The sequence below is a fragment of the Heterodontus francisci genome, unplaced genomic scaffold (assembly GCF_036365525.1).
Source record: "Heterodontus francisci isolate sHetFra1 unplaced genomic scaffold, sHetFra1.hap1 HAP1_SCAFFOLD_410, whole genome shotgun sequence".
In the NCBI taxonomy this organism is placed as follows: domain Eukaryota; kingdom Metazoa; phylum Chordata; class Chondrichthyes; order Heterodontiformes; family Heterodontidae; genus Heterodontus; species Heterodontus francisci.
Genome location: NW_027140485.1, coordinates 995,865 through 1,022,882, shown reverse-complemented (window position 1 = coordinate 1,022,882; position 27,018 = coordinate 995,865). Strand labels below are relative to the sequence as shown.

General features: G+C 47.0%; 2 protein-coding genes across 2 annotated transcripts in view; both read right to left on the bottom strand.

Moving 5' to 3' along the window:
* LOC137359976 (apolipoprotein A-IV-like) overlaps positions 1–13,747 on the bottom strand; it is a 72,609-nt gene extending 58,862 nt beyond the window's left edge. The window contains exons 1-6 of the mRNA XM_068025567.1: positions 13,639–13,747; positions 12,921–13,040; positions 6,732–6,800; positions 5,197–5,345; positions 4,440–4,538; positions 17–4,343 (exon numbers count right to left, since the gene is read on the bottom strand). Of these exons, the coding sequence (XP_067881668.1) occupies positions 3,129–4,343; positions 4,440–4,538; positions 5,197–5,345; positions 6,732–6,800; positions 12,921–13,040; positions 13,639–13,747 (1,761 nt within the window). The 3' untranslated portion in view covers positions 17–3,128. The remainder of the gene's footprint in view (positions 1–16; positions 4,344–4,439; positions 4,539–5,196; positions 5,346–6,731; positions 6,801–12,920; positions 13,041–13,638) is intronic.
* LOC137359981 (uncharacterized) overlaps positions 1–27,018 on the bottom strand; it is a 214,492-nt gene that overhangs the window by 166,446 nt on the left and 21,028 nt on the right. The window contains exons 4-5 of the mRNA XM_068025575.1: positions 18,364–18,702; positions 17,825–17,960 (exon numbers count right to left, since the gene is read on the bottom strand). Coding sequence (XP_067881676.1) covers positions 17,825–17,960; positions 18,364–18,702 — 475 coding nt within the window. The remainder of the gene's footprint in view (positions 1–17,824; positions 17,961–18,363; positions 18,703–27,018) is intronic.

Sequence of the window (27,018 nt, the reverse complement as noted above, 5' to 3'; positions counted from 1 at the left end):
ATAGTTATGAATTAACCTTGTGGAAAGCATTCTGTCTTCCGTGCTTCTCTCGGTGTTCTGATGCTCTGTCATTCCCCAGTGGTTACAGTTTGGGAGCTGGGAGGCTGCTGATCTTCCATTGATGAGTACCCACGTTGGATAACTTTAAGCAGTTCTGGCCTTCCTGCTGCCAGTCTTGGAGTTGGTGCTTGCAAGGGTTAACACCAGAACACAAGAAATACATATGAACAGACAAATTAGGGACAGGAGTAGGCCACTCGGCCCCTCGAGCCTCCTCTGCTATTCAACAAGACCATGGCTGATCTGATTGTAACCTTAACTACACATTCCCACCTACCCCCGACAACCTTTCATCCCCTTGCTTATCAAGAATCTATCTGCCTCTGCCTTAACAATATTCAAAGACTCTGCTTCCACCACCTTTTGAGGAAGAGAATTCCAAAGACTCACGACCCTCTGAGAGAAAAATTTCTCCTTATCTCTGTCTTAAATGGGCGACTCCTTATTTTTAAACAGTGACCCCTAGTTCTAGATTCTCCCACAAGGGGAAACATCCTTTCCACATCCACCCTGTCAAGACCCCTCAGAATCTTATATGTTTCAATCAAGTCGCCTCTTACTCTTCTAAACTCCAGTGGATACAAGCCTACACTGTCCAACCTTTCCTCATAAGACAGCCTGCCCATTCCAGGTATTAGTCTAGTAAACCTTCTCTGTACTGCCTCCAATGCATTTACATCCTTCATTAAAAAAGGAGACCAATACTGTACACAGTATTCCAGATGTGGTCTCACCAATGCCCTGTATAACTGAAGCATAACCTCCCTACTTTTGTATTAAATTCCCCTCACAATAAACAATAACATTCTATTAGCTTTCCTAATTACATGCTGTACCTGCATACTAACCTTTTGTGATTCATGCACTAGGACACCCAGATCCTTCTGCATCTCAGAGCTCTGCAATCTCTCACCATTTAGATAAAATGCTTCTTTTTTATTCTTCCTGCCAAAGTGGACAATTTCACACTTTCCCACATTATACTCCATTTGCCAGGTCTTTGCCCACTCACTTAACCTATCTATATCCCTTTGTAGCCTCCTTATGTCCTCTTCACAACTTACTTTCCTACCTATCTTTGTGTCATCAACAAATTTAGCAAACATACCTTCAGTCCCTTCATCCAAGTCATTTATATAAATTGTAAAAAGTTGAGGCCCCAGCACTGATCCCTGTGGCACACCACTCGTTACATCTAGGAGCAGAAGTAGACCATATGGCCCATCGAGGCTGCTCCGCCATTCAATACGATCATGGCTGATCTTGTGCTTCAATTTCACTTTCCTGCCAGCTCCTCAAATCCCTTAATTACCTGCGAAACCAAAAATCTATCCCAGCCTTAAATGTATTCAATGATGGAACATCCACAACCCTCTGGGGTAGAGAATTCCAAAGATTCACAACCCTTTGAGTGAAGTAATTTCTCCTCATCTCAGTTCTAAATGATCGTCCCCTTATCCTGAGACTGTCCCTGTGTCCTAGATTCCCCGACCAGCAGAAACAATCTCTCAGTGTCTACCCTATCAAGCCCTTTCAGAATCTTGTATGTCTCAATGAGATCACCTCTCATTCTTCTAAACTGCACAGCATATAGGCCAAATTTACTCAGCCTCTCATCACAGGACAACCTCCTCACCCCAGTGACCAATATAGTAAATTACTGACCTTTTTATGTTTATTTTTGCATTATGAATTTTATGTACTTTCATATATATATATATTTGGATAAGCTTTTGGTAAATGAAGAGAAACTTCAGAGTGCTTCGGTGCAGAGGGATCTGGGTGTCCTCGTGCATGAATCACAGAAAACTAGTTTGCAGGTGCAGCAGGTAAGAAGGAAGGCAAATGGAATTTTGGCATTTATTGATAAAGGAATAGAGTATAAAAATAGGGAAGAGATGCTGCAACTGTATAAGGCTTTAGTGAGACCGCACCTGGAGTAACGCGTACAGTTTTGGTCCCCTTACTTGAGGAGGGATGTAGTTGAATTGGAGGCAGTTCAGAGGAGGTTCATTAGATTGATTCCAGAGATGAGGGGTTTGTCTTATGAAGAGAGATTGAGCAGTTTAGGCCTTTACTCCCTAGAGTTTAGAAGAATGAGAGGAAATCTAATAGAGGTATATAAGATGATTAAGGGGATTGACAAAGTAGACGTAGAGAGGATGTTTCCTCTTGTGCGGCAATCTAGAACAAGAGGTCATGGTTTTAGGATAAGGGGTAGCAGATTTAAAATAGAGATGAGGAGAAATTACTTCTGTCAAAGAGTCATGAGTCTGTGGAATTCACTACCCTAGAGTGCGGAGGATGCCGGGACATTGAGTAAATCCAAGGCGGAGATAGACAGATTTTTAATTAGTAATGGGTTGAAGGGTTATGGAGAACGGGCAGGAAAGTGGAGTTGAGGCCGAGATGAGATCAGCCATGATCGTATTGAATGGCAGAGCAGGTTCGAGGGACTGAACTGCCTACTCCTGCTCCTAGTTCTTATGTTCTTATGATATGGGGAGAAAGCGGGAAAAGGGTACTGAATTAGATGATCAGCCATGATCGTATTGAATGGCGGAGCAGGTTCGAGGGACTGAATTGCCTACTCCTGCTCCAAGATCTTTTGTTTAGCTGTGTATCTTACTGGAAACAAATGCTGCCCATAAAGTTTGAGTTATCCAGAATCACTTTGTGATCACTTTGGTAATCACAAGGAAAAGAACACATTTTGAAAACTATGTAACAAGTTATGATCAAAATGTAACAAAAGTCTTGCTGGAAATGTGTAACCTAATGGACCTCAGGTTATAATGGACTGTTTGTACACATAGCTTTGTGCATGTGATTGTGATTAATGTACAAACAGAAGCACTGACAAATGAAATGGCAGGACCAATCAAAACAGTGATATGTATGAACCAACCAATCAGTGCATAGGAGGAGTCACCAGCTACAAAGAATAAAAGGACAGACCTGGAGAGGCTTGGTGCACAGGTCTGAAGATGACAAAGGGAGAAACAAGAGAAGAGGAGTCACGGGCTGTCTGTACCACTGGAGCTAGTGCAGAGTAAAGGCCACCTGGACTAGGATAGTGACAGCCTTGGATTTGTTAAGTATATCGGAGTGCGGAGGGTCCGGGTGTTCAGTAATATCGGAGTGCGGAGGGTCCGGGTGTCCGGTAATATCGGAGTGCGGAGGGTCCGAGTGTCCGGTAATATCGAAGTGCGGAGGGTCCGAGTGTCCGGTAATATCGAAGTGCGGAGGGTCCGAGTGTCCGGTAATATCGAAGTGCGGAGGGTCCGAGTGTCCGGTAATATCGAAGTGCGGAGGGTCCGAGTGTCCGGTAATATCGAAGTGCGGAGGGTCCGAGTGTCCGGTAATATCGAAGTGCGGAGGGTCCGAGTGTCCGGTAATATCGAAGTGCGGAGGGTCCGAGTGTCCGGTAATATCGAAGTGCGGAGGGTCCGAGTGTCCGGTAATATCGAAGTGCGGAGGGTCCGAGTGTCCGGTAATATCGGAGAGCGGAGGGTCCGAGTGTCCGGTAATATCGGAGAGCGGAGGGTCCGAGTGTCCGGTAATATCGGAGAGCGGAGGGTCCGAGTGTCCGGTAATATCAGAGAGCGGAGGGTCTGAGTGTCCGGTAATATCAGAGAGCGGAGGGTCCGAGTGTCCGGTAATATCAGGGTGCGGAGGGTCCGAGTGTCCGGTAATATCGAAGTGCGGAGGGTCTGAGTGTCCGGTAATATCGAAGTGCGGAGGGTCCGAGTGTCCGGTAATATCGAAGTGCGGAGGGTCCGAGTGTCCGGTAATATCGAAGTGCGGAGGGTCTGAGTGTCCGGTAATATCAGGGTGCGGAGGGTCTGAGTGTCCGGTAATATCAGGGTGCGGAGGGTCTGAGTGTCCGGTAATATCAGAGAGCGGAGGGTCTGAGTGTCCGGTAATATCAGAGAGCGGAGGGTCTGAGTGTCCGGTAATATCAGAGAGCGGAGGGTCTGAGTGTCCGGTAATATCAGAGAGCGGAGGGTCTGAGTGTCTGGTAATATCAGGGTGCGGAGGGTCTGAGTGTCCGGTAATATCAGGGTGCGGAGGGTCTGAGTGTCCGGTAATATCAGAGAGCGGAGGGTCTGAGTGTCCGGTAATATCAGAGAGCGGAGGGTCTGAGTGTCCGGTAATATCAGGGTGCGGAGGGTCTGAGTGTCCAGTAATATCAGGGTGCGGAGGGTCTGAGTGTCCGGTAATATCAGAGTGCGGAGGGTCTGAGTGTCCAGTAATATCAGAGTGGAGGGTCTGAGTCCATTCTAATGTTGCTAAGGACTAGAGAATGAAACGTTTCAGGGAGTCCCTTCCCTCTGGCAATGCTAACAGAAATATTCAGGTGGTTATGTGTGTTTCACTGCAGCATATTCAGTGATCGTTTCAGTAAGAGTCACTGGTGGACAGTTCGTGCCTCGTCCCAGTTGAAGTTCAGCATAATGGATTTGATCGTCATCTGACTGGAACAAAATATCAGATATGGAATTTCACTGTTACATTTGATTTGGAAAGTATGCAAATAATCACTTTTAATGAGTTATTACTGTAAGTGAACTTCACCTTAAGTGAATTAACACTTCAGATAATTACATTAAATGAACACTCACTGGAAATGATGGCTCACTTCAAGTTAATTACTGTAAGTGAATGATCTGTTACTGAATTATTAATGTAAGTGAATGATCACTTTGTATCTTCATGTTAATTATTACTATGAGTAATTGATCACTGTAACTAAAAGATTAATCTAACTGGATGAATATTATATATTACAAAATATACCAATGTAGTGATTTTTTCTACAAAGCCATTACCATTGCTACGATATTACTGATAAATTGATAGAAATCATTTATTATTATATTAATTATATCATTTTATGCATTGATAATGGACTGTATCCTGATCCATTCACTTACCACAGCGGCAGAAGCAGCTGGTACTGGTTGATTGTTGGTCAGATTTTGATCTGAAAGATAATCCAATGTCCCTTCAGATTCACATCTCTGAGGATGAAGCTCTTTAGACACCATTGGAAGGCAAATACCGCGGGGTCTATTTTAACTCCCATTACCTGGCAGAGACCACTGGGTGGGGTCAGTTAGAGTACAGACTTACCCCAGTCTGGCCGAGTGTAATTTTTGAGCTGCAGGCATAAGGATGCGCATTGAAAATGCCGATGTGTCTCCGATGGTGCCTTTGGTACATGAGGTCCAGGTGGGGAAGCAGTTTTAGCTTCACTACTGGGCCAAACCTGTTGGAAACAGCTTCCAAGGGCGGAAGAGGCCAGCAAGGTAAGTCTCAGGTTCCTGGACTGGGATTCCCTCCCAGAACCCATCCCTTGTGTTCCTGTGGGTTCCTGGTGGCAGCCTCTAGCTAAACAGCTGCTGCCTACTGACTTCCCAGCCAACCCCCCCCCCCCCCCAGTGACCACTGCCCCCAGTGCCCTCTACCCCCAGTGCCCACTGCCCCAAATGACCACTGCCCCAAATGTGCACTGCCCCAGCAACCACTACCCCACTGACCACTGCCCCTCCCAGGCAAGTACATGGCTCACTTTGTCATGTTCCCATCTGGGTGTTAAAATGACACCTAATGTCTGCAGATACAGATCAATGTGGGCTGGATCTCTGAACACTGAGGGGCAGTTTGTAAAAAGAACCATTGAAGTTATGAAAACCTGCTGAAGCAATGCCTCAAAAGACTCATTTCCCAATCGATTTCTGGTCCCTGTTTGGGATGATGACAGAAAAGAGCATGGCAGAAATGCTTAATTCTTTAATAAGTAGGGAGAGTTCACTGGAACAAGAATGGAATTTAATCCAGCTGTGTCTCTCATCCCATGGGGACAGTTCCAGATGTGATGAGTGAAAGACACAGGTTGGGGAGCAGGAAGGTCAGTGCTGCATCACATATGAGAGTGAGAGCAAGAGCAAGCCTAGAGAGAACAGCGTCCTTGACAGCGTGCGGAGGAGATTTGCCAGAGTGGGTCCAGGGATGGGGGGTTTTAGTTACAAGGTTAGGTTGCAGAAGCTGAGGTTGTTCTCCTTGGAGCAAAGAAGATTAAGAGGAGATTAGATTCAGGCGTACAAGATTATGACAGGCTTAGATACGTGAGACAAGGAAAAACTGTTCCCATTAACTGATCATATGAGGACTAGAGGATATAGATTGAAGGTTTTGGGAAAGAGTTGCAGGGGGGGATGTGGGGAAGAACCTTTTTATGCAGCGAATGGTAATGACCTGGAACTCACCACCCACGAGGATGGTGGAAGTGGAGACAATCAATTATTTCAAAAGGAAATTGTATAGGTACTTGAAGGAAATAAACTTGCAGGGCTACGGAGGTAGAGCAGGGTAATGAGATTGGCTGGATAGTTCTGCTGGTATGAACGTGATGGGCCAAATGGTCTTCTGTGCCATAATGACTATGACTCTATGGCTTAAATACCTCCCAGTTCCCAGCAATATGTCAGAATTAAATAACATTACACACTTTACATGTTAAGTCCATTGTGAAACTTTCCTGCATTTGTCTACATGATGGAACTGAGTACATGTTAAATTAACAGTACATGAAGCTTGCAATCACTAACAGGTCACTGGAGTTCAGACTATTCCTCCTACAGTAAGTATTGAGTTAGTTTGCTTACCATTTACTGTTGCATACACGTTGCCAGTGTCTTCATCTGTGACTCTAAACAATGTTACATCAGATATACCTAAGATTAATTCATCACAGAGCATAGGAACATAGGAACATAGACATCGGAGCAGGAGTAGGCCATTCAGCCCATCGAGTCTGCCCCACCATTCAATATGATCATGGCTGATCATCCACTTCAATGCCTTTTCCCACACTATCATCAAATCCCTTTATATCATTGATATTTAGAAATCTGTCAATCTCTACTTTAAACATACTCAATGACTGAGCTTCCACAGCCCTCTGGGGTAGAGAATTCCAAAGATTCACAAAGCTCTGAGTGAAGAAATATTTCCTCATCTCTGTCCTAAGTGGCTTCCCCCTTATTTTGAAATTGTGTCCCCTGGTTCGAGACTCCCCAACCAGGGGAAACATCTTAGCTGCATCTACCCTGTCTATCCATTGAAGTATTTTGTAGGTTTCAATGAGATCACCTCTCATTCTTCGAAAATCTAGAGAATACAGGCCCAGTTTCCACAATCTCTCTTCATAGGACAGTCCCACCATCCCGGAAACAAGTCTGGTGAATCTTCATGGCACTCCCTCTATGGCAATAATATCCTTCCTAAGGTAAGGAGACCAAAACTGCACACGGTACTCCAGGTGCGGTCTAACCAAGGTTCTATACAATTGAAGCAAGACTTCACTACTCCTGTACTCAAATCCTCTTGCAATAAAGGCTAACCTAACATTAGCCTTCCTAATTGCTTGCTGCACCTGCAGGCTAACTTTCAGTGATTTATTGATGAGGACACCCAAGTCCCTTTGTGCATCTACACTTTCTAATCTCACCATTTAAGAAATACTCTGCACATCTATTCTTCCTAGCAATGTGGATAACCTCATATTTTCCCACATTATATTCCATCTGCCACGTTCTTGCCCACTCACTAAGTCTGTACAAATCCCCTTGAAGCCGCTTTGCATCTTCCTCACAGCACACATTCCCACCTAGTTTGTCATCTGCGAACTTGGAAATACTACATTTGGTCCCCACATCCAAATCATTGATATATATTGTGAACAGCTCGGGCCCAAGCACTGATCCCTGCAGTACTCCACTAGTCACAGTCTGCCAACGCGAGAATGACCAGTTTATTCTTACTCTCTGCTTTCTGCCTGTTAACCAACCCGTAATCCATTGAGGTGAAGAAGGAGCTGCGGGACCCGAGAGAAGTCCTGTGAAAAGGTGCCCCGAACACCCAAAACATCCACGAACGGCCCCCCCGGCCGCAACTTCAAAGCGCCCGCGGGAGATGGCTCGTAGAGCATCTGCAGCGCACTGTCGGCAATGCTGCATGCCTTTATTTAAACCACTGCAAAAAAAAAACCCTTAGCAAATGTAATCACCTCTAAGTCTGCCAAATGATGCTTCACCTCCCGAAGGACGTGGATGAGCTTTCCGGACGTCGATGGTGGGCACTGAGGAAATGGCTTATTACCTGCACCAGATTCTACCCCCCCTCCCCCCCCCCTTTACCCCCCTTCCACCCCCCCCCTACCCCCGTCCCCTTCCCTGCTCCACCCTCTCAGCTCACCCCCTCACAACCCCGTCCCAGCCCGCCCCCCCCTCGCACCATCTTCACCCCGCACCCCCTTCCCCTGCACCCCCCCCCCACCCCCTCCCTCTACCCCTCCCCCTTGCATCCCCTCCTCCCACCGGCACCATCCTACACCTGTGTAGGGGCCCCAACAACCCCACTGCCTTGTGGGCGTCTCGGGAGAGACCAAGGCTAAGGGAGTAAACCCTAACAGAAAATCCGGAGCGGAACCCCGTAGGCGGTCATGTGTCACCTTTGGCATGTTTCCGGCAGTTCCTGCAGCCATACTGGTGCCAAACGTCGTGTCCTGCACTCCTTTGGACCCCACCAGAAAGGCCGAGAGGGGGGTTTTGACGACTGGGCAACTCTCAACCTCCATAAATTTGCCCAGGCATGCGCCGTGGAGAGGTCACTCCATAGTTGCCTCACAGCGACTAAAACAACACGGAAGGCAGCAGTTACGGGTTATAAGTCCAGATAAATTGGCGTAGAAACTGGGCGCCACGGGTTGCCTTTGTCGGTGGGAGAGGTCATTGCACCTCACTGGACAGCTACCGCCCGCCTCAAACCGGGCAGCCCCCGGTCAATAAGGTTCTGTCCCGCCACAGTCTGCCTGCTTCAATGGGTGCTTGGAGCTCAGGGTCATTGCCCGAAAGGTGGACTGATACACCGCACCAAACAACATGAAAAAAGGAAAGAAGGTACCAGCCCTTCGCTTTGCAAGCTGGAACGTCAGAACTATGTGTCCTGGCCTGTCGGAAGACCTTACACAAATCAACGATTCTCGGAAGACCGCCATCATTAACAACGAGCTCAGTAGATTCAATGTGGACATTGCAGCACTTCAGGAGACTCGCCTCCCCGCGAGTGGCTCTCTTCTGGCAGGGCAGGGATCCTGAAGAACCAAGACAGCATGGAGTGGGCTTCGCCATCAGAAACTCCTTGCTCAGCATGATAGAGCCTCCCTCAAATGGCTCGGAACGCATACTGTCCATCCGACTGCTCACCACCTCTGGTCCAGTACACCTACTCAGCATCTATGCTCCAACACTCTGCTCCGCACCTGAAGCTAAAGACCAGTTCTATGAACAACTCCATAACATCATTAGCAGCATCCCCAACACCGAACACCTATTCCTGCTGGGGGACTTTAATGCCAGGGTTGGGGCCGACCATGACTCATGGCCCTCCTGCCTTGGGCGCTATGGCGTTGGAAGGATGAATGAGAACGGGCAGAGACTGCTTGAGTTGTGTACCTATCATAACCTCTGCATCACCAACTCGTTCTTTCACACTAAACCCTGTCACCAGGTTTCATGGAGGCACCCAAGATCACGTCGTTGGCACCAGCTAGACCTCATTGTCACAAGGCGAGCCGCCTTAAACAGTGTTCAAATCACACGCAGCTTCCACAGTGCGGACTGCGACACCGACCACTCCCTGGTGTGCAGCAAGGTTAGACTCAGACCAAAGAAGTTGCATCATTCCAAGCAGAAGGGCCACCCGCGCATCAACACGAGCAGAATTTCTCACCCACAGCTGTTACAAAAATTTCTAAATTCACTTGTAACAGCCCTTCAAAACACTCCCACAGGGGATGCTGAGACCAAGTGGGCCCACATCAGAGACGCCATCTATGAGTCAGCTTTGACCACCTACGGCAAAAGTGCGAAGAGAAATGCAGACTGGTTTCAATCTCATAATGAAGAGCTGGAACCTGTCATAGCCGCTAAGCGCATTGCACTTTTGAACTACAAGAAAGCCCCCAGCGATTTAACATCCGCAGCACTTAAAGCAGCCAGAAGTACTGCACAAAGAACAGCTAGGCGTTGCGCAAACGACTACTGGCAACACCTATGCAGTCATATTCAGCTGGCCTCAGACACCGGAAACATCAGAGGAATGTATGATGGCATGAAGAGAGCTCTTGGGCCAACCATCAAGAAGATCACCCCCCTCAAATCTAAATCGGGGGACATAATCACTGACCAACGCAAACAGATGGACCGCTGGGTTGAGCACTACCTAGAACTGTACTCCAGGGAGAATGCTGTCACTGAGACTGCCCTCAATGCAGCCCAGCCTCTACCAGTCATGGATGAGCTGGACATACAGCCAACCAAATCGGAACTCAGTGATGCCATTGATTCCCTAGCCAGCGGAAAAGCCCCTGGGAAGGACAGCATTACCCCTGAAATAATCAAGAGTGCCAAGCCTGCTATACTCTCAGCACTACATGAACTGCTATGCCTGTGCTGGGACGAGGGAGCAGTACCCCAGGACATGCGCGATGCCAACATCATCACCCTCTATAAAAACAAAGGTGACCGCGGTGACTGCAACAACTACCGTGGAATCTCCCTGCTCAGCATAGTGGGGAAAGTCTTTGCTCGAGTCGCTCTGAACAGGCTCCAGAAGCTGGCCGAGCGCGTCTACCCTGAGGCACAGTGTGGCTTTCGTGCAGAGAGATTGACTATTGACATGCTGTTCTCCCTTCGTCAGATACAGGAGAAATGCCGTGAACAACAGATGCCCCTCTACATTGCTTTCATTGATCTCACCAAAGCCTTTGACCTCGTCAGCAGACGTGGTCTCTTCAGACTACTAGAAAAGATCGGATGTCCACCAAAGCTACTAAGTATCATCACCTCATTCCATGACAATATGAAAGGCACAATTCAACATGGTGGCTCCTCATCAGAGCCCTTTCCTATCCTGAGTGGTGTGAAACAGGGCTGTGTTCTCGCACCCACACTTTTTGGGATTTTCTTCTCCCTGCTGCTTTCACATGCGTTCAAATCCTCTGAAGAAGGAATTTTCCTCCACACAAGATCAGGGGGCAGGTTGTTCAACCTTGCCCGTCTAAGAGCGAAGTCCAAAGTACGGAAAGTCCTCATCAGAGAACTCCTCTTTGCTGACGATGCTGCTTTAACATCTCACACTGAAGAATGCCTGCAGAGTCTCATCGACAGGTTTGCGTCTGCCTGCAATGAATTTGGCCTAACCATCAGCCTCAAGAAAACGAACATCATGGGGCAGGATGTCAGAAATGCTCCATCCATCAATATTGGCGACCACGCTCTGGAAGTGGTTCAAGAGTTCACCTACCTAGGCTCAACTATCACCAGTAACCTGTCTCTAGATGCAGAAATCAACAAGCGCATGGGTAAGGCTTCCACTGCTATGTCCAGACTGGCCAAGAGAGTGTGGGAAAATGGCGCACTGACACGGAACACAAAAGTCCGAGTGTATCAGGCCTGTGTCCTCAGTACCTTGCTCTACGGCAGCGAGGCCTGGACAACGTATGCCAGCCAAGAGCGACGTCTCAATTCATTCCATCTTCGCTGCCTTCGGAGAATACTTGGCATCAGGTGGCAGGACTATATCTCCAACACAGAAGTCCTTGAAGCGGCCAACACCCCCAGCTTATACACACTACTGAGTCGCTTGAGATGGCTTGGCCATGTGAGCCGCATGGAAGATGGCAGGATCCCCAAAGACACATTGTACAGCGAGCTCGCCACTGGTATCAGACCCACCGGCCGTCCATGTCTCCGTTATAAAGACGTCTGCAAACGTGACATGAAATCGTGTGACATTGATCACAAGTCGTGGGAGTCAGTTGCCAGCATTCGCCAGAGCTGGCGGGCAGCCATAAAGACAGGGCTAAATTGTGGTGAGTCGAAGAGACTTAGTAGTTGGCAGGAAAAAAGACAGAGGCGCAAGGGGAGAGCCAACTGTGCAACAGCCCCAACAAACAAATTTCTCTGCAGCACCTGTGGAAGAGCCTGTCACTCCAGAATTGGCCTTTATAGCCACTCCAGGCGCTGCTTCACAAACCACTGACCACCTCCAGGCGCGTATCCATTGTCTCTCGAGATAAGGAGGCCCAAAAGAATCCATGCCAGTATATTACCTCCTATCCCATGTGCTTTAACTTTGCTAACCAACCTCCTGTGGGGGACTTTATCAAAAGCCTTCTGAAAATCCACATATACTACATCCACCGACTCCCCTTTATCAATTCTGTTAGTAACATCCTCAAAAAACTCCAATAGGTTCATCAAACATGATTTCCCATTCATAAATCCATGTTGACTATGCCCAATCAGATCATTATTATCCAAGTGTCCATTTATCACATCCTTTAGAATAGATTCTAGCATTTTCCCAACGACTGATGTAATTCTCTGTTTTCTCTCGCCGTCCCTTCTTAAATAGTGGGGGGACATTTGCTACCTTCCAATCTGCAGGAACTGCTCCAGAATCTATAGAATTTTGGAAGATGATGACTGTTATGCAGGCCCCCACCTGCCAAGAATGAGGCACATTGGTTTTGTCATGAACATTGATTTTTAACTGTTGCTGGAGTGAGGAAATGACTTGTTAAACAGATCAGCCGTGGCTGGAAAAAAGCATTTGCATATTAACAGACAGTGCTTGTGTAGGCAAAGGATCATTCCATGACACATTCAACCTACAATGGATGTTGTTCATGGGACAGTGAGGGGGTGGGGAAGTGCATTCCAGGACCTGCTGGGGTGATGCAATCCACAGGGGCCAGGACTGGTTGGACCAGCTGGTCACACCCTAACTGGCTGTTCCAGGAGTCTTTTGAAATAGCCACAGAGCGTTTGAACTCAGATTGTTTGCTCCTGGACTGAGAAGATCTCTCCTGTCTGCTCCCATCTCTTTCTCACAAGCCTCTGAATTCACTGAAGACACATGAACCCCAAAAGAGAAAAATCTCCTACACTGAACAAAGTTTAAGAAGAATACTGGGCCCCAACGAAAATCAAGATCTACCTACAATCAAGGACTCTGCAGTGAGCTCGAAGAACTGTAACAAAAGCTCTTCAGATATTGCTTCAAACTTTTTCCACTTTATTTCTTCTGCTCTTCTCTGTCTCTATTTGCATGTGTGTATCACGCATCCATGCTAGCGTGGGCGCATTGTGTATCTGTTGGTGTCACCCAAATTAGAGTTTAACTTTAATAAGTTTCAACTTTTCTTCTTTAACTCTAAGAAAGCCTGTTTGTGTTGATTTCTTTGCCTTATAATTGGAAAGAGGTGAACAAGGATTCACCAAGGGGGAGCTAAAAACACAGTGTGTTTAAAATTAAACCCTGTGATGATAAGACCAGGTAAAGGCTGAAAGGGAATCCTAGACACCTTTCTCACCTGGTCGTAACATACCAATGCATCCACTATCTCCATAGCTACCTCTTTCAACACTCTAGGATGTGGAGTATCAGGTCTCGGGGACTTATCAACCTTAAGCCCCATTAATTTCTCCAATACAACCATCTTACTGATGCTAATTTCCTTCAATTCCTCATTCTTTCTATTCCCTTGGACCTCTAATTCTGGGAGATTTTTTGTATCTTCCTCAGTGAAGTAATCATTTAGCTTCTCTTCCATTTCTCTATTCCCCATTATAAATTCTCCTGGTCCTGCCTGTAATGGGCCCACATTTATCTTAGCCAAACATTTCCTTTTTACATACCTAAAGAAGCTTTTACAGTCCGTTTTTATGTTTTTTGCTGGCTTACATTCATATTCTATTCTCTCTTTCTTTATCAGTTTCTTCATCCTCCTTTGCTGTATTCTGAAATCCTCCCAATCCCCTAAAATCCTACTATTTCTGGCAACTTTATAGGCCTTTTCTTTTAATTTTATACAATCCTTAATTTCCTTTGTTAGCCATGGTTGACTGCCTTTACATTTGGGTTTTTTGTGCCTTGAAGGAATGTATAGTTGCTGTAAACTATGTAATAATTCTTTAAAGACTATCCATTACCTATGTACTGTCATACCTTTCAATGTATTTTCCCAATTCACCTCAGCCAATTTGCTCCTCATATCTTCATAATTTCCTTTGTTCAAATTTAACACCCTGGCTTCAGATTGAATTACCTCACTTTCATACATAACAAAAGTTCTGTCATATTATGGTCACTCATTCTTAAAGGTTATTTTACAACAAGTATTAATTAGCCCTTTCTCATGACTCGATACTAGATTTAAAATAGTCTGCTCTCTAGTCGATTCCTCATGATACTGCTCTAGAAAACCATCCCTAATACACTCCAGAAACTCATCCTCCACAGCATTAGTACTCGTTAGGTTTATCCAGTCTATATGCAGATTGAAGTCACCCATGATTAGTGTATTACCCATGCCACATACTTCTCTAATCTCCTGATTAATACCATGTGCCACACTACCACTACTGTTTGGTGGCCTATAAACAACTCCTATCAATGTTTGCTGCCCTTGCTGTTTCTTAGCTCCACCCAAACAGATTCCACATTTTGTTCTTCCAATCTGAGATCCTCCCTTATTAATGTACTGATCCCATCCCTCATTATCAGTGCAACACCACTTCCTTTTCCTTTTTGCTTGTCTTTCCTGTACTGTACAAAAAGAATACAAATCCCCCACATATAGAGGCAGAGGTAGAGAGAGAGCAAGAGTCCGAGCACCTTTATAACCTACAGCCCAACACACCCTGATAGATGGAACTTTCAATGGTCTGTACCCTCTCACCACACCATGCCTCTAACAGCACAACTTCATTCTGTTTCCTGTAAGTGAGCAATAGACAAGTTGGGAAATATTCCCAAATTTTATTCCAGGTTGTAGGAGTGTCTTATCCTTCTTCCTGAGGAGTTGTGTGACAGTGTGGCACCAGCAGTTCAAGCAAATTGAGGTCAGGGGGATCGAGGGAAAAAACCATCAGTGGCTGGACTCATACTGACTCAGAGGAAGATGGTTCTGGTAGCTGGAGGCCAATCACCTCAGCACATTGCTGTAGGAATTCCTCAGGGATGGGTCCTCTGCCCAGTCATCTTCAGCTGCTTTTTCAATGACCTTCCCTCCATCATCAGGTCAGGAGTAAGGCTGCTCCCTAACAATTCTGCAGTGTTCAGCTTCTCTCATAATGAAGCAACACATTCCAGCTTACAGCAGGACCTAGATAGCATGTGCCAGGTAATAACAATCACAAATAAGAGAAAATGGAGGCCTCTCTCCATGACCATCAATGGAATCACCATCAGTAAGTTTTCCACCATAACAGCTTAATGGGGTTTCACCACAGCCAGATGATTCACTGGACCAGCCACATCAACAGCATGGCTAGGAGACCAGGTCAGAGACTGGATACTCTGTGATGAGAGCTCACTGCCTGCTCTCTCAAAGGCTATTCAGATTGGTTAAGAAGGTACGAGCCCATGGGATCCAGGGCAAATTGGATCCAAAATTGGCTTAGTGGCAGGAGGCAGAGGGTGATGGTCGAGGGTTGTTTATGCGAGTGGAAGTCTGTGACCAGTGGTGTACCACAGGGATCGGTGCTGGGAACCTTGCTGTTTGTAGTGTATATTAATGATTTAGACGTGAATATAGGAGGTATGATCAGTAAGTTTGCAGATGACACAAAAATTGGTGGTGTTGTAAATAGTGAGGAGGAAAGCCTTAGATAACAGGACGATATAGATGAGCTGGTAAGATGGACGGAGCAGTGGAAAATGGAATTTAATCCTGAGAAGTGTGAGAACTGCCATCTCTACTCACTCCTTCTGCCATCTCTACTCACTCCCTCTGCCATCTCTACTCACTCCTTCTGCCATCTCTACTCACTCCCTCTGCCATCTCTACTCACTCCTTCTGCCATCTCTACTCACACCTGCCATCTCTACTCACTCCTTCTGCCATCTCTACTCACTCCCTCTGCCATCTCTACTCACTCCTTCTGCCATCTCTACTCAATCCTTCTGCCATCTCTACTCACTCCTTCTGCCATCTCTACTCACTCCTTCTGCCATCTCCACTCACTCCTTCTGCCATCTCCACTCACTCCTTCTGCCATCTCTACTCACTCCCTCTGCCATCTCTATTCACCCCTTCTGCCATCTCTACTCAATCCTTCTGCCATCTCTACTCACTCCTTCTGCCATCTCTACTCACTCCTTCTGCCATCTCCACTCACTCCTTCTGCCATCTCCACTCACTCCTTCTGCCATCTCCACTCACTCCCTCTGCCATCTCTACTCACTCCCTCTGCCATCTCTACTCACTCCCTCTGCCATCTCTACTCACTCCTTCTGCCATCTCTACTCACACCTTCTGCCATCTCTACTCACACCTTCTGCCATCTCTACTCACTCCCTCTGCCATCTCTACTCACTCCCTCTGCCATCTCTACTCACTCCTTCTGCCATCTCCACTCACACCTTCTGCCATCTCCACTCACACCTTCTGCCATCTCCACTCACTCCTTCTGCCATCTCCACTCACTCCTTCTGCCATCTCTACTCACTCCCTCTGCCATCTCGACTCACTCCCTCTGCCATCTCGACTCACTCCTTCTGCCATCTCTACTCACTCCCTCTGCCATCTCTACTCACTCCCTCTGCCATCTCTACTCACTCCTTCTGCCATCTCTACTCACTCCTTCTGCCATTTCTACTCACTCCCTCTGCCATCTCTACTCACTCCCTCTGCCATCTCTACTCACTCCCTCTGCCATCTCTACTCACTCCCTCTGCCATCTCTACACACTGCTTCTGCCATCTCTACACACTGCTTCTGCCATCTCTACACACTGCTTCTGCCATCTCTACACACTCCTTCTGCCATCTCTACACACTCCTTCTGCTATCTCTACTCACTCCTTCTGCCATCTCTACTCACACCTTCTGCCATCTCTACTCACACCTTCTGCCATCTCTACTCACACCTTCTGCCATCTCCAATCACCTCCTCTGCCATCTCTACTCACTCCTTCTGAGTCATGGCAGCTGGTTTCCTCTTTCTGCCATTGGTAAATATCAGGTACGCCCTGGTCCTTAGACCACCCAGCAGAACATCAAGGAAGCATCTGTGAAACGAGAGTGGTGGGTGGGGGGAGCGGGTGGTGGCAAGGCATCTTCCGTCTTTTCACAGCCACCTGACACTTCCCCTTCTTCTTTCCTCTATGTGGTAAGCTCCAAACCTCTTCCTCCATTTCAGTGTTTCACTGGGCCTTGAAGCCCCAGAAATTGCATCATGAGGGTCAGTGTCATGCTTCTTACTTACAGAGAAGACATTGAATCCAGAAACAATATTCAAATTAGGCCTGCCCATTAATATCGATCAGGTATCCTCATCTTTCCATGTTCCCGGATCGTCACCTGTTACTGCCCCCCACACGCTGCATTCCCATCTCCACATTATACCAGGACCAGAGAAACAGAAATAGAATGAGATAAAAAAAGACATCAGTGTTTATCAGGGCATTGCCCAATTCACCAGGAGCAGAGAAAGCGAGAAAGAGAATCTGATAAATGGAGAGAGATGGAGAGAGGAGGTCAGAGATCATGAGAGAGAAAGGGAAGGAAGGGACAAAAGTAAAGATGTAAATAAGCTCAGAGTTATAGAATTTACTGAGTTCAATTAACAACAGAACATCCAGATGACTTCTCAACAGCACCTGTGAATGGAATAAATTATATTTACCTGTTCTGTGTTGATGTGTTTGTGCAACACAACCATTGTTTCACATAAAGCAAAATGATTACAGTAATGACCAGGAGCAGCAGGAAACCCAGCAGAGAGCCCAGAATAATTGGAAACAGATCTGGAGTCCAGGCTTCTGTAAAATATCAGCAGGGTGAACACAATTCAGTAACAGACATGCAGCATTAGAACAGATACACACTGTAATTAATGTAATGGTCTGCAATCATTAGAAGGAGACATAAAGCCACATTCTCCCCAGGGACATAGTATATCATTCACCCAGGGGACAAACAGTCCCATTCATTCCAGCAGACATTCTAGAGTGCAGTCATTCATTCTGATTGTTGATGGTCCTTGAATATACTTTATGATCTCTCAGAGACTGCAGTGCTTAATATTGTGTTGACATGAATTATCATCAATCTAAACACACAAATCCACCATCTCATTTTCCCAACTCCACTCTGAAATGTGGAGTGAATACAGATTTAATATTTCTATTATAAATCAGTGAACATAACGTAAACTGGACTTACTGGTTACAATGATCTGGGTTCCATTCCCACTGATATCTCCCCACACTTTACAGTAATAGACGGCAGTGTCATTGGGCTGCACATGTTTGATTGTCAAAATGAAGCTGTTATTGGAGGTGTCTCTGGAAGACTGGAAACGGTCAGTGAAACCTGGGCTCCGTCGTGTGCTGTTCATTATATCATGTGTTAAAATCCACTCCATATTTTGTCCTGGTAGCTCCCGGTACCAGTGAACATCAGTGTCTCTCACTGCGGCGTTCCACATGGTGCACTGTAACCGCACTGTGTGACCCTCTGTGACACGTTCCAGGATCGGAGACTGGATAAGAACTGGGACAACTGCACCACGAAGAGAAAAATATCAATAATTTAAAATCTGGTCCAAAAGAAGCAAAATTTTGCATGTGTTGAGGGGTTCAGTCAAGGTAGCAAAGGTCAGGGATTTAACAGAGAGGAAATCTTCACTGTGAAGCATGGACTCAATGATTCTATAAATGACTCGAAGTGGTTTGCCAGAGTAGCAAAATAAAAGAGGAAAATAGGCAAGTGCTATTCAATTCACAGAGGGATAGATGACCTTTCGAGCAGCTGTGACTTGGAGTCCTGGTTGTTACCTCCTATTTCTCCTCTACATGCTGCCCCTCAACGACATCCAAAATCACAGTGTCACACGTATGCTAACCTCACCACCAACTCTCTCTCAACCCCTCCACTGTTTCATAAACTGTCAGACTGCTTATTTGACATCAGCACTAGAGCAGCAGAAATTTCCTCCAACTAAACTTTTTTTTAAATTCATTCCTGGGATGTGGGCGTCGCTGGCTAGACTAGCATTTATTGCCCATCCCTAATTGCCCTTGAGCAAGTAGTGGTGAGCTGCCTTCTTGAACCGCTGCAGTCCATGGGATATAGGTACACCCACAGTGCTGTTAGGAAGGGAGTTCCAGGATTTTGACCCAGCAACAGTGAAGGAACGGTGATATAGTTCCAAGACAGGATGGTGTGTGACTTGGAGGGGAACTTGCAGGTGGTGGTGTTCCCATGTATTTGCTGCCCTTGTCCTTCTAGTTGGTAGAGGTCATGGGTTTGGAAGGTGCTGTCTAAGGAGCCTTGGTGTGTTGCTGCAGTACATCTTGGAGATGGTACACACTGCTGCCACTGTACGTCGGTGGTGGAGGGAGTGAATGTTTGTAGATGGGGTGCCAATCAAGTGGGCTGCTTTGTCCTGGATGGTGTCGAGCTTCTTGAGTGTTGTTGGAGCTGCACCCATCCAGGCAAATGGAGAGTATTCCATCACACTCCTGACTTGTGCCTTGTAGATGGTGGACAGGCTTTGGGGAGTCAGGAGGTGAGTTACACACCTCAGGATTCATAGCCTCTGACCTGCTCTTGTAGCCACGGTATTTATATGGTTACTCCAGTTCAGTTTCTGGTCAATGGTAGCCCCTAGGATGTTGATAGTGGGGGATTCAGCGATGGTAATGCCATTGATTGTCAAGGGGAGATGGTGAGATTCTCTCTTGTTGGAGATGGTCATTGCCTGGCAATTGTGTGGCGCAAATGTTACTTGCCAATTATCAGCCCAAGCCTGGATATTGTCCAGGTCTTGCTGCATTTCTACATGAACTGCTTCAGTATCTGAGGAGTCATGAATGGTGCTGAACATTGTGCAATCATCAGCGAACATCCCCACTTCTGACCTTATGATTGAAGGAAGGTCATTGATGAAGCAGCTGAAGATGGTTGGGCCTAGGACACTACTCTGAGGAACTCCTGCAGTGATGTCCTGGAGCTCAGATGATTGACCTCCAACAACCACAACCATCTTCCTTTGCGCTCGGTATGATTCCAGCCAGTGGAGTGTTTTCCCCCTGATTCCCATTGACTTCAGTTTTGCTGGGGCTCCTTGATACCATACTCAGTCAAATGCTGCCTTGATGTCAAGGGCAGTCACTCTCACCTCACCTCTTGAGTTCAGCTCTTTTGTCCATGTTTGAACCAAGGCTGTAATGAGGTCAGGAGCTGAGTGGCCCTGGCGGAACTGAGCATCATTGAGCAGGTTATTGCTAAGCATAACAGCACAGAAAGAGGCCTTTCGGCCCATCGAGTCCATGCCAGCTCTCTGCAGAGCTATCCAATCAGTCCCATTCCCCAGCCCTATCCCCAATGCCCTGTAAGTTTATTTCTCTCAAGTGCCCATCCATCATTCATCCTCTCCCCTTGTAGGCAGTGAAATTAGCTTTCAACCAAATATTCACTCTAAGACCGCTTATTTCCACTTTCATAACAACACTGACTCTTCTCCTGTCTCAGCCCATCTGCTGCTGAAAGGCACATTCATGCCTTTGTTACCTCTACACTTGTCTATTCCACCACTAGGCTGATCTTCCTAGTTCTACCCTTTGCAAATTTGAAGTCATTCAAAACTCAGTTGCCCATGTCCTAACACTTGCCCATCTTTCCTCCACTCACTGACATAATGGGCTCCTGATTAAGCAAAACCTCAATATTAAAATTCTCATCTTTGTTTTCAAATCTCTCCATGGCTTCATCCCTCTCAATCTCTGTGATTTCCTCCAGCCTTTCAGTATTCCACCAATTCTGGTCTCTTCAGTATTCCCAGTTTGAGGGTGAGAAATTTGGGTCTGAAACTAGTGTCTTAAACTTCAATAAAGGCAATTACAAAGGTATAAAGACAGAGTTGGCTAATGTGGATGGAAATAGGTTAAAAGGGAAGAGGGTGAATAAGTAGTGACAGACATTTAAGGAGATATTTTATAACCCTCAACAAAGATATATTCCATTGAGAAGGAACGACTACGAGAAGGGTGAACCATCCGTGGCTAACTAATAAATTAAGGATAGTATCAAAGCGAAAGAAAAGGTGTACAATGCTGCAAAGATTAGTGGTAGGTCAGAAGATTGGGAAAACTTTAGAAACTAGCAAAGGAGGACTAAAAAAAATGGAGCAATTAGACAATGAGAGTAAACTAGCAAGAAATATAAAAACAGACTGAAGGGGCTTCTACAAATATGTAAAAAGGAACAGAGTAGCTAAAATAAATGTTGGTCCCTTAGAAGATGAGACTGGGAAATTAATAAGAGATAACAAGGAAAAGACAGAGACTTTGAACAAATATTTTCGATCTGTCTTCACAGTAGAAGACGCAAAAAGCATCCAAATAATAGTAGAAAATCAGGAGTCAAAATGGGGGGAGGAGCTTAAAACAATCACTATTACTGGAGAAATGTACAAGGAAAGCTATGGGACTAAAGTCTGACAAGTCCCCTGGATCGGATGACCTGCATCCTAGGGTCTTAAAAGAAGTGGCTGCAGAGATAGTGGGTACATTGGTTATAATCTTTCAACATTCCCTAGATTATGGAAAGCTCCCAGCGGACTGGAAAACCACAAATACCATGCCCCTATTCAAGAAAGGAGGGGTGACTGAAAGCAGAAAACGCTCGGCCAGTTAGCCGAACATCTGTCATTGGGAAAATGCTCGAATCCATTACTAAGGATGTAGTAGCAGGAAATTTAGAAAATCAGAATACAATCAGGCAGAGTCAACATGGTTTTGTGAAAGGGAAATAATGTTTGACAAATTTATTAGAGTTCTTTGAGGATGTTACAAGCAGGGTGGATAAAGGGGATCCAGTCAGTATCGTGTATTTGGATTTCCAAAAGGCACTCAGTATGGTGCCATATAAAAGGTTACTACACACGATAAGAACTCATGGTGTTGGAGGTAATATATTAGCATGGATAGAGGACTGGCTTTCTCACAGGACACAAAGAGTAGGTTGGCAAACTGTATCTAGTGGGGTGCCACAGGGATCAGTGCTGGGATCTCATCATTTGGTTGGCATTCGTCTATCTACGAAAGATGATGGAGACACAGAATTTAGGTGGGGTGTCTTCTCTTGGTGCACCTTTGCTGATAGCTGTGAAGACCAATTCTTGAGAGGCAGGTTTTGCCACAAGTGCTACACGTGAAGCTGCTGAGTGATGCTGTGAGTTGCTGTTTCTGATGTTGGCACCTGTTGCCAAGCTGCTGCAGCAACTGGTGATCATGGTAGTGCTCACCAGTCCACAGAATGTGTCACCATTTCCCTCTTTTGCCAGCTAGTGACTCCCAAGTGCAACAGTCGACATTTAGAGCCTTCATGTCACGCTTACAAGCTTCCCTGAAGTGGAGCTTTGGGTGCCCCACTGGTCGTCTGACCCCAGCTACCTCACCATACAGATGGTCCTTGGGTATGAGACTGTCTTCCATCCTGCGGACATGTCCAATCCACCAAAGCCGCCTCTGTTTGATTAATGCCAACACGCTGGGGAGCTCTGCCTTTGAGAGGACTGCCACATTTGTGATTTTGTTCTGCCAGGATATACCCATAATGCACCGCAGACAGCGAAGATGGAAATTATTGAGTTTCTTTTCCTGGTAGCTGTAAATCACCCATGTTTCAGACTCATACAGCAAGGTGCAGAGAACACAGGCCTTATAAACCATCAGCTTGGTCCTAAGGGTCAGGGTGGTGTTATACCATGCGTATTTCACAAGTCAGCCAAAGGCACTTGCTGCTTTCCCCATGTGTGTAACAAGCTCTGCATCAAGGGACAGATTGTCTGTCACTGTGGACCCAAGGTAGCAAAATTTGCTAACCACTTCCAGTGGGATGTTATTTACTGTGATCAGGGCAGATTTGTAACATGTTGTCCCATGACCACAGTTTTATTGATGCTTATAATCAAGGAGAACAAGTAACAGGCAGGGGAGAGACAGTCCAGTTGTGGGTAGGCGGTAGCGTAGTGGTATTATCACTGGACTAGTAACCCAGAGACCCAGGTATTGCTCTGGAGACATGGGTTTGAATCCCACCACAGCAGAAGGTGGAATTTGAATTTAATTAATAAATCTGGAATTAAAAGCTAGTCTGATGATGGCCATGAAACTATTGTCGATTGTTGTAAAAACCCATCTGGTTCACTAATGTCCTTTAGGGAAGGAAATCTGCCGTCCTTACCTGGTCTGGCCTACATGTGACTCCAGACCCACAGCAATGTGGTTAACTCTTACACGCCCTCTGAAATGGCCTAGCATTCCACTCAGTTGTACCTAACTGCTACGAAGTCAATAAAAAGGAATGAAACTGGACGGACCACCCGGCATCGACCTAGGCACCAGAAACGACAACAGCAAACCCAGCCCTGTTGACCCTGCAAAGTCCTCCTTACTAACATCTGGGGGCTTGTGCCACAGACTAGTCAAGCAACAGCCTGACATAGTCATACTCACGGAATCATACCTGACAGACAATGTCCCAGACACTGCCATCACCATCCCCGGGTATGTCCTGTCCCACCGGCAGGACAGACCCAGCAGAGGTGGCAGCACAGTGGTATACAGTAGGGAGGGAGTTGCCCTGGGAGTCATCAACATCGACTCCGGACCCCATGAAGTCTCATGGCCTCAGTTCAAACATGGGCAATGTAACCTCCTATTGATTACCACCTATCGCCCTCCCTCAGCTGATGACTCAGTACTCCTCCATGTTGAACACCACTTGGAGGAAGCACTGAGGGTGGCAAGGGCACAAAATGTACTCTGGGTGGGGGACTTCAATGTCCATTACCAAGAGTGGCTCGGTAGCATCACTACTGACCGAGCTGGCCGAGTCCTAAAGGACATGGCTGCTAGACTGGGTCTGCGGCAGGTGGTGGGGGAACCAACACGAGGGAAAAACATACTCGACCTCGTCCTCACCAATCTACCTGCCACAGATGCTTCTGTCCATGACTGTATTGGTAGGAGTGACCACTGCACAGTCCTTGTGGAGACGATGTCCCACCTTTACATTGAGGATACCGTCCATCGTGTTGTGTGGCACTATCACCGTGCTAAATGGGATTGATTTTGAACAGATCTAGCAATGCAAAACTGGGCATCCATGAGGTGCTGTGGGCCATCAGCAGCAGCAGAATTGTACTCAACCACAATCTGTAACCTTTCTTCTTTTGGGCCTCCTTATCTCGAGAGACAATGGATACGCGCCTGGAGGTGGTCAGTGGTTTGTGAAGCAGCGCCTGGAGTGGCTATAAAGGCCAATTCTGGAGTGACAGGCTCTTCCACAGGTGCTGCAGAGAAATTAGCTGTCCAGTGAGGTGCAATGACCTCTCCCACCGACAAAGGCAACCCGTGGCGCCCAGTTTCTACGCCGATTTATCTGGACTTATAACCCGTAACTGCTGCCTTCCGTGTTGTTTCAGTCGCTGTGAGGCAACTATGGAGTGACCTCTCCATGGCGCATGCCTGGGCAAATTTATGGAGGTTGAGAGTTGCCCAGTCGTCAAAACCCCCCTCTCGGCCTTTCTGGTGGGGTCCAAAGGAGTGCAGGACACGACGTTTGGCACCAGTATGGCTGCAGGAACTGCCGGAAACATGCCAAAGGTGACACATGACCGCCTACGGGGTTCCGCTCCGGATTTTCTGTTAGGGTTTACTCCCTTAGCCTTGGTCTCTCCCGAGACGCCCACAAGGCAGTGGGGTTGTTGGGGCCCCTACACAGGTGTAGGATGGTGCCGGTGGGAGGAGGGGATGCAAGGGGGAGGGGTAGAGGGAGGGGGTGGGGGGGGGGGGTGGGGGGGGGGGGGGGCCCGGCATATCCCCCACTCTACCATTACCATCAAGCCAGGAGACCAACCCTGGTTCAATGAAGAGTGCAGGAGGGCATGCCAGGAGCAGCACCAGGCATACCTCAAAATGAGGTGTCAACCTGGTGAAGCTACAACACAGGACTATCTGAATGCCAAACTGCATAAGCAGCATGCAATAGACAGAGCTAAGCGATCCCATAGCCAACGGATCAGATCTAAGCTCTGCAGTCCTGCCACATCCAGCCGTGAATGGTGGTGGACAATTAAACAACTAACTGGAGGAGGTGGCTCCACAAATATCCCCATCCTCAATGATAGGGGAGCCCAGCACATCAGTGCGAAAAATAAGGCAGAAGCATTTGCAACAATCTGCAGCCAGAAGTGCCAAGTTGATGATCCATCTCGGCCTCCTCCTGAAGTCCCCAGCATCACAGATACCAGACTTCAGCCAATTCAATTCACTCCACGTGATATCAAGAAATGACTGAAGGCACTGGATACTGCAAAAGCTATGGGCCCTGACAATATTCCGGCAATAGTACTGAAGACTTGTGCTCCAGAAATTGCCGCGCCCCTATCCAAGCTGTTCCAGTACAGCTACAAAACTGGCATCTACCCTGCAATGTGAAAAATTGCCCAGGTATGTCCTGTACACAAAAAGCAGGACAAGTCCAACCCGGCCAATTACCGCCCCATCAGCCTACTCTCAATCATCGGTAAAGTGATAGAATGTGTCATCAACAGTGCCATCAAGCGGCACTTGCTTAGCAATAACATGCTCAGTGACGCTCAGTTTGGGTTCCACCAGGGCCACTCAGCTCCTGACCTTATTACAGCCTTGGTTCAAACATGGACAAAAGAGCTGAACTCAATAGGTGAGGTGAGAGTGACTGCCCTTGACATCAAGGCAGCATTTGACCGACATGGCATCAAGGAGCCCCAGCAAAACTGAAATCGATTGGAATCAGAGGGAAAACCCTCCGCTGGCTGCAGTCATACCTAGCGCAAAGGAAGATGGTTGTGGTTGTTGGAGGACAATCATCTGAGCTCCAGGACATCACTGTAGGAGTTCCTCAGGGTAGTGTCCTAGGCCCAACCATCTTCAGCTGCTTCATCAATGACCTTCCTTCAATCATAAGGTCAGAAGTGGGGATGTTCGCTGATGATTGCACAATGTTCAGCACCATTCATGACTCCTCAGATACTGAAGCAGTCCGTGTAGAAACACAAAAAGACTTGGACAGTATCCAGGCTTGGGCTAGTAACATTCGCGCCACACAAGTGCCAGGCAATGACCATCTCCAACAAGAGAGAATTCAACCGTCTCCCCTTGACATTCAACAGCATTACCATCGCTGAATCCCCCACTATCAACATCCCAGGGGCTACCATTGACCAGAAACTGAACTGGAGTAGCCATATAAATACCGTGGCTACAAGAGCAGGTCAGAGGCTCGGAATCCTGCGGCGGGTAACTCACCTCCGGACTCTCCAAAGCCTGTCCACCATCTACAAAGCACAAGTCAGGAGTGTGATGGAATACCCTCCACTTGCCTGGATGGGTGCAGCTCCAACAACACTCAAGAAGCTCGACATCATCCAGGACAAAGCAACCCACTTGATTGGCACCCCATCTACAAACATTCACTCCCTCCACCATCGACGCACAGTGGCAGCAGTGTGTACCATCTACAAGGTGCACTGCAACAATGCACCAAGGCTCCTTAGACAGCACCTTCCAAACCCATGACCTCTACCAACAAGAAGGACAAGGGCAGCAAATGGATGGGAACACCATCACCTACAAGTTCCCCTCCAGTCACACACCATCCTGACTTGGAACTTTATAACCGTTCCTTCACTGTCGCTGGGTCAAAATCCTGGAACTCCCTTCCTAACAGCACTGTGGGTCTACCTACCTCACATGGACTGCAGCGGTTCAAGAAGGCAGCTCACCACTACTTGCTCAAGGGCAATTAGGGATGGGCAATAAATGC